The 12,300-nt window shown below is 40.6% G+C and overlaps 1 protein-coding gene across 3 annotated transcripts in view; it reads left to right on the top strand.

Moving 5' to 3' along the window:
- The window catches only part of LOC114572744 (uncharacterized), a 41,851-nt gene that overhangs the window by 11,798 nt on the left and 17,753 nt on the right, over positions 1-12,300 (top strand). For all 3 annotated transcript variants that reach the window (XM_028604476.1, XM_028604478.1, XM_028604477.1), the window contains 8 exons: positions 1,063-1,209; positions 2,909-3,011; positions 4,834-4,962; positions 5,906-6,088; positions 6,294-6,541; positions 6,710-7,609; positions 10,406-10,502; positions 10,705-10,812. In XM_028604476.1, the coding sequence (XP_028460277.1) occupies positions 1,063-1,209; positions 2,909-3,011; positions 4,834-4,962; positions 5,906-6,088; positions 6,294-6,541; positions 6,710-7,609; positions 10,406-10,502; positions 10,705-10,812 (1,915 nt within the window). The remainder of the gene's footprint in view (positions 1-1,062; positions 1,210-2,908; positions 3,012-4,833; positions 4,963-5,905; positions 6,089-6,293; positions 6,542-6,709; positions 7,610-10,405; positions 10,503-10,704; positions 10,813-12,300) is intronic.

Raw genomic sequence — 12,300 nt, 5'->3', positions numbered from 1 at the left:
TGTAATAGTATACATATATGCTATTTAGATTTACAATACAAAAGTCTAATAATAAAAAAAAAAAGACCATAAAGAGACAATTATAAACCACACCCACATTTTCCCCTCCCACCCACCCAGCTTAGGCTGTGCTAATCAATAAAGGAAGTAATGCTAAACTATAACTATATAGGGGACAAAACAAAACTGCAGCAACAACAACCCCCCAAAAAAACGATAAGGTTAATGATCAATCTCACCAGGCTATAGGCTACATCGTGGCAGTTACTAGATTATGAAGCCTCCTGGAGGCTGCAGATCGAGGAGTCAACGTAAGAAAGAAAAGGCTGCCAGATTTAATCAAATTTTGACCCAGCACCTCTCTTCAAGTGTCTAATCTTTTCAAGTTTTAAGAACAATAGAGCATCTCTTATCCATAAGGAATGTGAGGGAGGATGCTTAGCTTTCCAGTGAATCAAGATTAACCTCCTAGCTATTAGAAAAAGAAATGCAACAAAGTCTGATTTTTAGACCTGGATAGTTTGACAGCGTCAGCGATGACTCCAAACAAGGCCACAACAACAGGGCATGGCTCCAATTGTGTCACAGTGGATAGTCGTGACTGCATTTATATATTTGAGAATCCAAAAAATAAAGTGAAATTAAGTCTATGCCTTCTTTTTTAGGGATTTATAATTGTTGCAAAATTATTGATTTATCTTCTAGGATACTGTCATTATTCACATGACCTCTTTTGTAAAGGTAAACTAAAACAACTAAAACTAAACTAGAAAAAATGCAAATTTTTAGTGACTGGCAAAAATAAGTGATTGTTACCAGTTTGTAGCAACAATGTTCTTGAGTTTAACCGCTTGCATGTGAACATATTGGGAACTTCAATGTAGCAGCCTTGTTTGTTGCAGGATGTTAAATCTAAGCGTAGCCAGTTTTCCACCCTATTAACTAGTACACCACCAGTGAACGGTATACAACCAAGAAGCAAAAACAGAATTTGTTTAAGATAACATTTTCTTTTACCCACTACACCATCTTTATATTAACCTGTATTGTTCTGCTATGCAGGGAGCTGGGGCTGGATGAACTGCTGAGGCACTGTGAGAGTGTGGTGGAGAAGCTGCGTTACCCTGAGAAGGAGCCGTGCTACCAGGCGATGGCTGGCACTGCCCTCTTCACCCACACCGCCTTCGACATGCTCCAGAACCACAGCAGGTACAGCCGGCAGCCAGCTCCCAGAGTAGTGCTCTCAAATGGATTGTAATCCTCTGTAATAAGACTTCCCACACATACGTGTGTGTGTGTGTGTGTGTGTGTGTGTGTGTGTGTGTGTGTGTGTGTGTGTGTGTGTGTGTGTGTGTGTGTGTGTGTGTGTGTGTGTGTAAAGCATACCTTCTATTTATTTAAAAATGAAATGCTGGACATTTTTAGTTTTTATAGACCTTTTCAGGGTCCATTCATTTTTGGTGTTTTAGCAAACTAACTCCCGCACACTGTCTAACTTGTAAAGGTAAATTTAACGGCAACGTTTTGGCACTAGACCTTCATCAGGCAAATGGTATGAAACACGAAGATCCCAACTTTTAGTAGGAAGGGGGTGTAAGTCGCCACCAATCACATTCTCCACATGAATTTAGACATAAATATATAACATTGTTTACTATACATGGAGCAGAAAAGAAGTACAACACTTTACATAGTAACAATAATAAAACATCCCAAACAAATATATGCATTAGATGGATATGGATTTCTATATAGTGAATGCTAAAATGGCTAACGTGCATTCATAAATAGACATGTTCACAAATATTGCAGTTTACATTCTCATCAGTAGATAAATAGAAACCCTTAATAAATGTCACAAAAAAAGCCTTACCAAAAGAACCAATGGGAAAACAGTTCATCTATTGATATGTTAAATAACAATAGTCAAACGTATCTCTGCCCTCTCAAGACTGCAGACATTTGATTAATTAGGTCCCCGTCCATAGAGCCTTCAGGCCCCTGGTGGTAAATGCAAGAATGTCAAGAAAACCCAGAGTTAGCAGGTTACATTTGTGGATGAACCTAGAGTAGCCTATAGGAAAGTCAACACCAGAAAATATTAATCCGAACCATCCACAATATTAGTACAGAAAGTCATCAGGGCTGTAAAAAAATACATGTAGCACTAATGCATACATATATAAAATGAACCCAATCAACAGGACACAATGGTAAATAAACTTGATTTTATATACAGTGCATCTATGCAAAAATGTCTACATTTCCTATGACCAACTAGGGCTTCTCCTACGCACCTGTCTGAAATAGATGTGCGCTGTTCCAAGGTGTTTTTAACAACCATGAATTGATGTCCGATACAGTACAGGCCAAAAGTATGACTATTTACATTGTAGATTCTCACTGAAGGCATCACAACTATGAATGAACACATATGGAATTATGTACTTAACAAAAAAGTGTGAAATAACTGAAAACGTGTCTTATATTTTAGATTCCTCAAAGTAGCCACCCTTTGCTTTTTTTTATAAGTCTGCAAACCCTTGGTGTTCTCAATGAGATTCTTGAGGTAATCTCCTGAAATGGTTTTCACGTCACAGGTGTGCTTTGTCAGGGTTAATTTGTGGAATTTTTTTACCTTTTTTAAAAAAGAAAAAGCAAAGGCTGGTTACTTTGAAGAATCTAAAATATAAGACATGTTTTCAGTTATTTCACACTTTTTTGGTTAAGTACATGATTCCATATGTGTTCATTGATAGTTTTGATGCCTTCAGTGAGAATCTACAATGTAAATAGTCATGAAATTAAAAAGGAAACTCATTGAATGAGAAGGTGTGTCCAAACTTTTGGCCTGTACTTAACATCTTAAAGAGATTTATCTATTTATTTATTTTTTTGTATTTTACAGGATAACTGCAGCAGTGGAAAAAGTGGAGCTGCTGTGGCAGCAGGCCTTTTCTAAGGCCCGTCTCCAGCTGCAGGTGTTCCAGCTGCGAGAGGACGCACTGCAGGTGAGTCAGTGGACAACTGTTTGGGTCGGCGGGTGCTTTCACGCCTAACCGGTTTGTCGCCGTAAACAAACTGTGGTGCATTTGCCCCTTATGGTATCGTTCATTTGGACAGATGTGAATGCCAAGCCTTCTCTATGTGTTTGTTGTTTGAAAGCAGCACTGAATAACCACAGGATTTTATGATAGTAGATATTAGGGCTGGGTTTTCATTTGAATGGTCTGTTATAAGCTTTAAAGAATCCAGATCAATCGATCTGTCTGTATCCTGTGAAACCAGAAGACCTAAGGAATCCGTTGGTACCAGCTGTGGTGAGGTGCCATGCTAGCTTGGCGGGAAGGGGGTTAAAAAACCCTCCAAACATGGGATACATTTTGGCGAAAAAAAACAACTGGCATGGCCATTTTAAAAAGGGGTCCCCTTGACCTCTGACCTCCCAAGATATTGGAATGAATTGTCACGTAATACTGGCAGACTGTAGAGTCTGTCGAGCTGCACTTTGTGTTGACTGCTGCAATGTTTTCTTGTTATAGGTATAGTGCGTAACTTTTTGATTTTAATAAACGTCCGTTACATTCAAATGAGTTGATACAAAACTAAGACTATCAGCTCTCTCTGTATTTCTCAGTATGGCTATGTTCAGAAGATTGTCGTCCAGTGACTTTCCCGCTCAGAAACTGGAGTGAAGATAATGACCTCTTCTGAAGAGTCCATGATTTTTTTTTTTTTTTTTTTTAATCCTCCATGTCCTCCCTGGCTACCAGCAACTGCGTGTGCGCGGTCACAGAAGGCTTGTATCACGTGGACAGTTTTGTTATTACTTAGAATGCCTCATGGGGCCGGCAGAAACTACGCGCTATAGCTTAAAATAAAAAGTAATTCGGGACGTTATTATTCGTAACATGAGGTTGCAGTCCTGACTTGTAATTCTCATAATTGGAAATTTCTTTGTGCGCAGCTCTTTACTGAACACAATGTGTTTATCTTCTCTGGTGTTATAACATGCAGAGCCGCTGTCGGTCACAAGAATTTGATTCCCCCAACATTGGCTACATCACCAAAACGGTCCAATGAATGAGTTTCCTGCAAGTCTGAATGACGTTTGTTTATATATCAAAATAAAAAAAAACGTAGGGCAGCACGATGTGAGGAAAATATGCGATAACACTGAATATCGCTGCTGCTTTTTGTATACTCCTGAAATACAACAAATTGCTTGTTGAATTAATAAAACAAAGGAAATTATTTATCATTTTATTAAACCAATTGAACATTTAAACAAAAGGCACCAATAAAATAAGAATGATGGTTACATTTTAAAGTGCAATTTTGTGGCGATGCATACTGTACTTTCAACTAACTAAATCCGTGTGTCTTTCGTGTTGTGTTTAATGCACAAGTTGATTACGATGCTGATTAATTTATTGTGCAGCCCTAGTATAAAGCCAGTATGGTATGAGCATGAACAGGGACACAACTAAAAGGCAACGGTGTATCATTTCTTTTCCTTGGTCTAGACTAAATAAATCCGACTACAGGTGGGAAAGTGCTCAGATTTGAGCTCCAGGTGCTGATCATCATCTTTAACTGCATTGCATTGCCGTTTATTTTGACTGAAAATGAAAGTGTAATTTTGCTGTGATTTATTACTGTGATTAATTACTGTGCTTTTCATTGGAACTTCAAAGATTTTAACACCACAGTCCTTCCCTTAAGAGGATAGTGATATCTTACCAGCATTATTAAAATGTCTCCCTTAAGGCAAAAAGCTGTAGTTAAAATGTCTGGCTACCTCTATGAACCTCTATTTACTTCTGCTTACAGATCACAGAGCAGATCAAAACTCTTCTTGAAGAGAAACTCCAGCCTTACAAAATGGAGATCGCCAAGGATGCTGCAAAGGCAGTGATGTTGGTGTCCCAATTTGAGGCCTCCATTCACACTCATGCCATGGTACTTATTTGTTAATCATCAATGTGTTCTGTTGAATGGCTTTGTGTAACAGGTAGCCTGTTTTTGAGATGTGGCCTAAATGTATTCCCAGTTAGGTTTATAGTGCAGCCTCAATTTAGTCTGTATTTGGGTTCAGATTCCCTTCTCATCAATGTTCCTTTCAGCATTAGTAATTACTAGTGCAGTGCCTGTTGAAAATGTGCCTGTTTGGAATGGGCCGATTGCTTGGCCTGTGGTATTGCTGCTTGTAGAATTCTTCAAAACCAAATTGTACCCCAAATTTACTTGCAGAAGGACCCCAAACCACTTAATATGCAACTCCACTGTATAGTCTGCTACTGACTTACTGATTTACCTTTCAGAGAACGTTGCAGATTCAGAATGTAATCACAAAATCTCACTATGAAAATGTGGAGTAATCGGACATTATGGACTCATGGCAGTGCACTACCCAACTGTCCTGTTTCCTTGCATTGCGCAGCGCTGTGAAGGAATAATCTCAGAGATTCCGTAGGCTACAACTCACAGCAACTTCACTTCACGATATAGTGTCAGGCTTTTGTTTGTGATATTTAGTGTTGGCAAATGGCTTTTTATGGAGTTTCCTCTTAGTGAAATAATCGACACTGAAAAGCGTAGGGCCTATTTTCGCCAGGAAAGTGAAGAAAAGTTAGTTTGGTATATCCAGCAATCATGTAGCTAACGTTGGAAGCAGGAAAAGAGTTGTAGGCGGAAACCTATGCAGACCGCTTTACAACAGGGGGGCCGTCTTATTCCCCTCCCCCCCCAACACGGACATACATACATAGAGAAACGTCTCACTTTATTAGATGGCGATCAGTGGTTCACATCACACTGTCGTTTTCCCTGTGGTTAAATCTTTTGGGAAGTACTGTACTCTATCTTCAAATGACTCAAACCCTCCTCACCTGTCACCTACCAGGCTCTTATTCGCTGTGCTGAAGATGTGATCCACACAGTATCAGAGATCCTGCTGTTTGAGGGTCAGACCATGGAGCGCTGGGTGTTGGATCTGGAAAGGCTGAAGGAGAAACTCCACTCTGCTGTGCACTTCATTCTCCGAACACTCAGGGCAGTTTCCAGCTACCATCATTACTACAGCAAGGCAAGTTCTCAGCATTTGAAGACCTTTAAAAGTGGCCATGCTCAGTGCTCGTTTCTATGGTGTTGTGCTATTGTCTAGACTGCCGAAAATGCTAAAAAAAAAAAGTTGACAGTGGTGTCTTCGAGTTAAATGCGCACCGCCTTACCCATTACCCTCAACCTCCCCGTAATTCAAACCGTGAACACGTTCACTGTTCCTCTTACAGGCCCACAGCTGGTACAGGCTGGTCCTCTGTGAGAACTTCCTCCAGGAACTTCTGTCAGGGGTTAACGGAGACAACGTTCCCATACAGGGCAGGAACTGGGGGAAGATCCCTGCGTGGAGGTACAAAATGTCCGCTTTTCTGAAGAAGAATCCCCCTCCAGATATGGAGGAGCTGGTTCATCTGGCTCATCTGTCTCACGCCATCCTAGATGGCGATATCCAGGAGGCGGGCAAGCAAATGTCTCAGCGGTGAGAGCATTGATTTTCATGTCACAAAGAGGTTATAAAGGGAGAACTATGGCTGTGTGTTAGTCCTCTTACAGACGTTTCTTGTATAGAAAATATTAGTACCTTTTGACATTGTACAGTACTGTTACATGGCCAATTATTCAGTAATCTTATTTTTTTATTCATCAGGTGCATGACTTTGAGGAAACTTCTAATTTCTTCGGGACCTGTGGCTGTCGGTCACCTCCAGCTGGCCTTACAGTGGCAGTATGAGTTGTTGCGGAGCAGCCATGTCAATCATTCCTCTGCTGGCAGTGCTGCAAACGGAGCAGCTAAGGATGTTCAAGACCTCGCTAAATGTGAAAGTGCTAAGGAAGCAGCCCATCCTCTAGGAACGTCTCCGTTGAATGCGGTTACCGGGATGATGTCGGCTGAGTGCAAACCCCCCTCCTTCAGCTCATTCGACTCAGGCTTCGATGGAGCTGGGGGCAGCCAGCTGGAGGCCTGGGGAGGGAGGGAAGGAGCGGAAGGTCCTCTGACCAGGGACTCTGTAAGGCCTGCCACAAGCCAGCCTCAAATGGACAATCTCTCAGATTGTGAAGATCACAGAGAGGAGTTTGGCTCTGTAGGAAACTCCTCCAGGGCTAGCATCCAGCTCATCCCTAAAGTAACCGTGGATTCTCTAAATCTAGAGATCAAAGTGAAGCGTTCAGCCGCGCTACCCTGTAATCCTTGGCTTAGCTTGCCGGTAGACGATCTGGAAAACACGTACACTGTTACCATCACGCAGAACCAAACGCCGCAAAAGAGAGACGTACAATTCCACGACCCCTCTGACCCCAACCAGTCCAGCTGGTCTCGAGATCAGCCCACACAGACGGAAGTGTTGAGCAGCACACAGCCCAGAGGGCCACGGACACTACATCAACAAAGCACTTTGGAGGATCCTCAACTAAGTCCCATTTGCAACATCCTCTCCAGCACTATTACAGATGAAAGAGAAAAGTCCATCTGCACCACAGAAGAGATTCCCACTCTTCTCTGGGATTCTTATGACCTCCATGACCAGAATCCGGATGCGGTCGATGGGTAATGTATCTGTTTCAGAAAATGCATTCCGTTTGGTCTAACCTAACCTTTTTTTTTTTTTTTTTTTAAAAACACAAACCCATGTCCTTTTTTGACCCAAAATATGTGGTAGAAGGGTTAGTTCCTCCTCTGCCTCAGTTGAGGAACAGGCTAACGGTTACTGGAAGGGTAGTTAGGTTTTACAATGGTCGCAGACAGCCTAACCTTTTAAAGGTCCCATGGTATAAAAATTTCACTTTGAGGTTTTTTTAACATTAATAGGAGTTCCCCCAGCCTGCCTTTGGTCCCCCAGTGACTAGAAATGGTGATAGGTGTAAACCGAGCCCTGGGTATCCTGCTCTGCCTTTGAGAAAATGAAAGCTCAGATGGACCGATCTGGAATCATATGAGGTCATAAGGAGCAAGGTTACCTCCTCTTCCTCTGCTTTGCCTGCCCAGAGAATTTGGCCCACCCATGAGAGAGAGAGAGAGAGACATCATGGCTTTCAAACAAGCAAAGTGGCAGTTGGTCAAGACCACACACCCACCCTCCACCTTGCCCCCCCTCTCTCCTCTTCAATAACTACAGACACAGAAATGGCACATCCTAAGGAAAGCTCATTGTGGGACTGGCTCTAGTGGCTGTAATTCTGCACCAAGGCTGAATTTCGGGAAAGACTTCAGATATGGTATTAGGGGACCACTAAGGTCTATATAAAAGAGACTTCAGATACAGTATTAGGGGACCACTAAGGTCTATATAAAAGAGACTTCAGATACAATATTAGGGGACCACTAAGGTCTAATATAAAAGAGACTTCAGATATGGTATTAGGGGACCACTAAGGTCTATATAAAAGAGACTTCAGATACAGTATTAGGGGACCACTAAGGTGTATATAAAAGGGACTTCAGATACAATATTGGGGGACCACTAAGGCCTATATAAAAGAGACTTCAGATACAGTATAGGGGACCACTGAGGCCTGTATAAAAGAATCCAAAGAGCGCCATGTCATGGGACCTTGAACCACAAATGTTCTGTCTGATGTTAAATCCAAAATGCTTCCACAAGATCAATCGATTAATTGTCAAGTATTTTGATAATCTGTGAGTCTTATGTTTTTATTTTATTTTTTATTAGTCTTTTCTAGTTTTTTGACTTCTCTGTGACAGTAAACTCAATATATTTGAGTTGTGGACAAAAGACATTTGGGGATGTTACCTCTTTCTGACATTTGAAAATGATAGATTCAAACGTAACTCCTATATTGGATAAGTTTGTTTGGAGTTGTTGGACTGTTATCTTGCCCAAAACCAATTTTTAAAACCAGGACTGAGCTGCTGACATTAGCATATAATACCTAAGTATTATTAAAGCAGATAAACTGTTTAATGTATTTCTTACAATGTGTTTTTTTTGCTTTCAAAAAGCTGTTAAACGACTTGGGAATATAGTTTCTATTACTGTAGGGCAACCTATACGCCCTTTGGACATTTGCTAAATCTGAAGCTCGACAGACCTGCTGTAGCTAATGGACCTTTTGCATAGCAGATTTTTGAAATGGCAGGAGAGCACAGGTCATTGATAATAACCATTTAGGTGAGCTGGGTCCAGGGAAAAGTGCATGCTGTCTAACTAGCATGGTTTACTGGGACACTTGATGGAACAGAGCCATTGTTAAAGTGCTCATGTTATGCTCATTTTCAGGTTCATAATTGTATTTAGAGGTTATACCAGGAAAAACGCTATTTTTGTTGTAGTACACATTGCTGCAGCTCCTCTTTTTACACTGTGTGTTGAGCTCTCTGTTTTAGCTACCGAGTGAGGCATCTCCCTTCTATTGCATCTTTGTTGGGAGTCGTACATGCTCAGTAGCTAGGTAAGGACTACTAGCCAGTCAGAAGCAGAGTATGAGGGCGTGCTACGCTAGCAGCTGGGCGATTATATATTATACCCATTATAACGTGTTACAAAGTGACGAGTGTTCGTCACAAAAGTAAAGGCTGGACTACAATAGAGCTGTTTAGAGCAGTTTGTGCAGCTGTAACGTGCACATAAAAGATATATAACACAAAGGAAAGTGGGGGAAAAAGCCAGAAAGCATAGGAGTAATTTCACCTGTGTTTTTCCTGCTACGATAAGTAAAATGTCTGTTGTGAAAAAAATCCTTTACATGTGCTTAACTATGATTGGACAATTGGTGTTCAGGGGACGAGAATAGCTAATGGTCAAAATTAGCATGGTCTGAAATATTCTGTAATATTGGTTACACAACAATGTCTAAAGTGGACTGACATTACCTATGTATAAAGCAAGAAAACCCCTTGAGTGCATTGGATTGAACCAGAGTTGTGTTTTATTGCTCATAAGTTAAAAATCTACATTCTCTTGACTCTTGCTTTAAAGTGCTGCAGATGTTTATGGGTTATAAACATTCAGAAACTTCATTTGTTTTAGTCAGGTTTAAAAATGGTGACTGATTTGAAAATGGTGAAAAGCACAGTGAAAATGTACTAAAAGTCTGCAGGTGATGTCATGCACCACTGATTTGTACGTTACAGGAACAATTACTATGGCAACATGGAAACCACAGTTGAAAGCATCTAAAAGCTGCACACTGGCCTGTTATTTCCCAGTGGAATGCACTGTAGCCAGTAACAGTTATGAATTAAAGGGAGTAATTAGTTGAATGTGGATGTCACAAGTATTTGCTTGTAGAATTTTAATAATTATGTATTAGCTGGAAGATTGGTTTGGTGAAAAGAAATGACCAATTGGCACTTTTCCTGTATTTTTTTTTTTCTTCCTTCCAGTGTGATCGATATTTCCCTAAATGATTGGGATGTGAAAGAGCAGGAGGATTTGAGGGAAGTGGAAAAGATCCTGGACAGGGCTGATAAAATACTAGAGGTAAGAGATGCCCCATTGAAGTAAAGGGGTGGATGATTGCTGCCGTTAAGGGCTGCAACTGGTGATAATTTTCACTGTCATGAAATGTCCCAATATACCGTCAGATGCCAATCACAGGTTTAAAAAAGAGCCCATTGATATTGTAATTTCTTAGTTGATCAGCAGTTGTGCTCAGCAGTCAAATACATGTCTTTCTCTACAGAAAGAAGAAACTGTTCTGGCTCAGGAGGCTGTGCTGGATGCCCTGCTGAGGTCTGAGGACCAGCAGAATCGGTGGCCGCTGTGGGACAGTGAGGACCATCTCTGTGTGGTATGTTAAGCTGATGGTAGATCAAATCACGGTTATGAACTAGGGCTCAACAATTTGGATAATTGCGATTTTTCTGCCAGATATTGCGATTACGATTCGATTGCCGATTTCTTTTCTTCTTAAGTTTAGCTAAAGTTCAATACTCGCTGTATAAAAGATAAAACCTCTCATGGAGCATTATAACACGAGACACCATCAAAACTACTTTGTTCTTATGCAAGGATGAGAACATAGATATGGATTGCCAGCAATAAGTGTTTTTTCTTTTAATAAGCATGGAACATTGAACAGTCAAATGCAAAACATTAATCACAACAGCTAAAGTTATAATCATAAAATAACAATTCCAATAAAAAATTTTTTTACTTTCCTGTAAACTGAAATGTCTGATATGCCCTCAGTTCAATAGCAGCATTTACATATAAAACCTTCTACCATCCTGTAATATGAAGTTATAGAAAATAAATGAAAAATCCACTGAAAATAGGACATTTCTGTAAACGGTCTGTGATATCTAACATTATTCCAGCGTTTTTCTTGTGGAAAAAAACAGTAAATATAATAAAAAGAGGAATAAAAAAATGTTACACCAAACATTCAGCTAAATATTGCACATTCAATTAATTGCGGTCTTCACGATTGGCTAATCACATTCTTTCAAACGTATTTCAAAGCCTTCGTAAAGTGGCTAAAAGTTCAGTTACTTGGTTGGTAGTCTATATCCACGACGTTCCACTTCCGGGATTGCTCCGTTGCCGCCGGAAATTCCGCCAGATGTCCCTCTTTCCTCCCGGATGTCTGTCACCTTCTGCTTTCTTTGTGTTGGAATTTTAAACCCCGGTGGATTTCTGAGGGCTATGGTTAACTGCTCCTCAGATCTCTGCAGGATAAATCCAGACAGCTAGCTAGACTATCTGTCCAATCTGAGTTCTCTGTTGCACGGCTAAAACGACTTTTGAACGTAAACAATTTCCTTCCCGAGCTATTTTGCATCGGCACCGGGGCTCAGTCTGGTGCTTAGCGCCGCCCCTGACCATTGTGATTGGTTTAACTAAAGACATGCTAATAAACCAGAGCACGTTTTTCTCCCATCCCGGAATGCTGTGTGGACTAGCCAGATCCACCTCCGCAGTGCTGTGGAGGAAGGTCTGGCAAAGCAAGACTACTTGGTCGGCAACAGAGTAGCCAACTGTGTGAAATGTAGTACTTTGATTGTTGTGTAGTTTGTTGTATTCGTTTTCATAATTTTGATAATTAATAAATTTTAGCCTGTCAACAAACCCTAAAGACATTTTCTGTTCATCAGTGACATTTTAGTGTCATTGTTACTATGCTTTTATGTTAATGTCCTTGTTTGGAAATGTCAGCTTGCATGATTTTTGTCTCAGTTTATTTGCAACTCCATTCAGTGGGATTGTAGATGAAGTTAGTCCAAAAACAGTTTTTCTACTCATTTTAGTTGTAGTCAAGCTTGTCAACTATTTTTTT

The sequence above is a fragment of the Perca flavescens genome, chromosome 18 (genome assembly GCF_004354835.1).
Source record: "Perca flavescens isolate YP-PL-M2 chromosome 18, PFLA_1.0, whole genome shotgun sequence".
Classification (NCBI taxonomy): Eukaryota; Metazoa; Chordata; class Actinopteri; order Perciformes; family Percidae; genus Perca; species Perca flavescens.
Note: the sequence above shows the minus strand (reverse complement) of the source record. Positions and strands in the feature narration are given on the sequence as shown.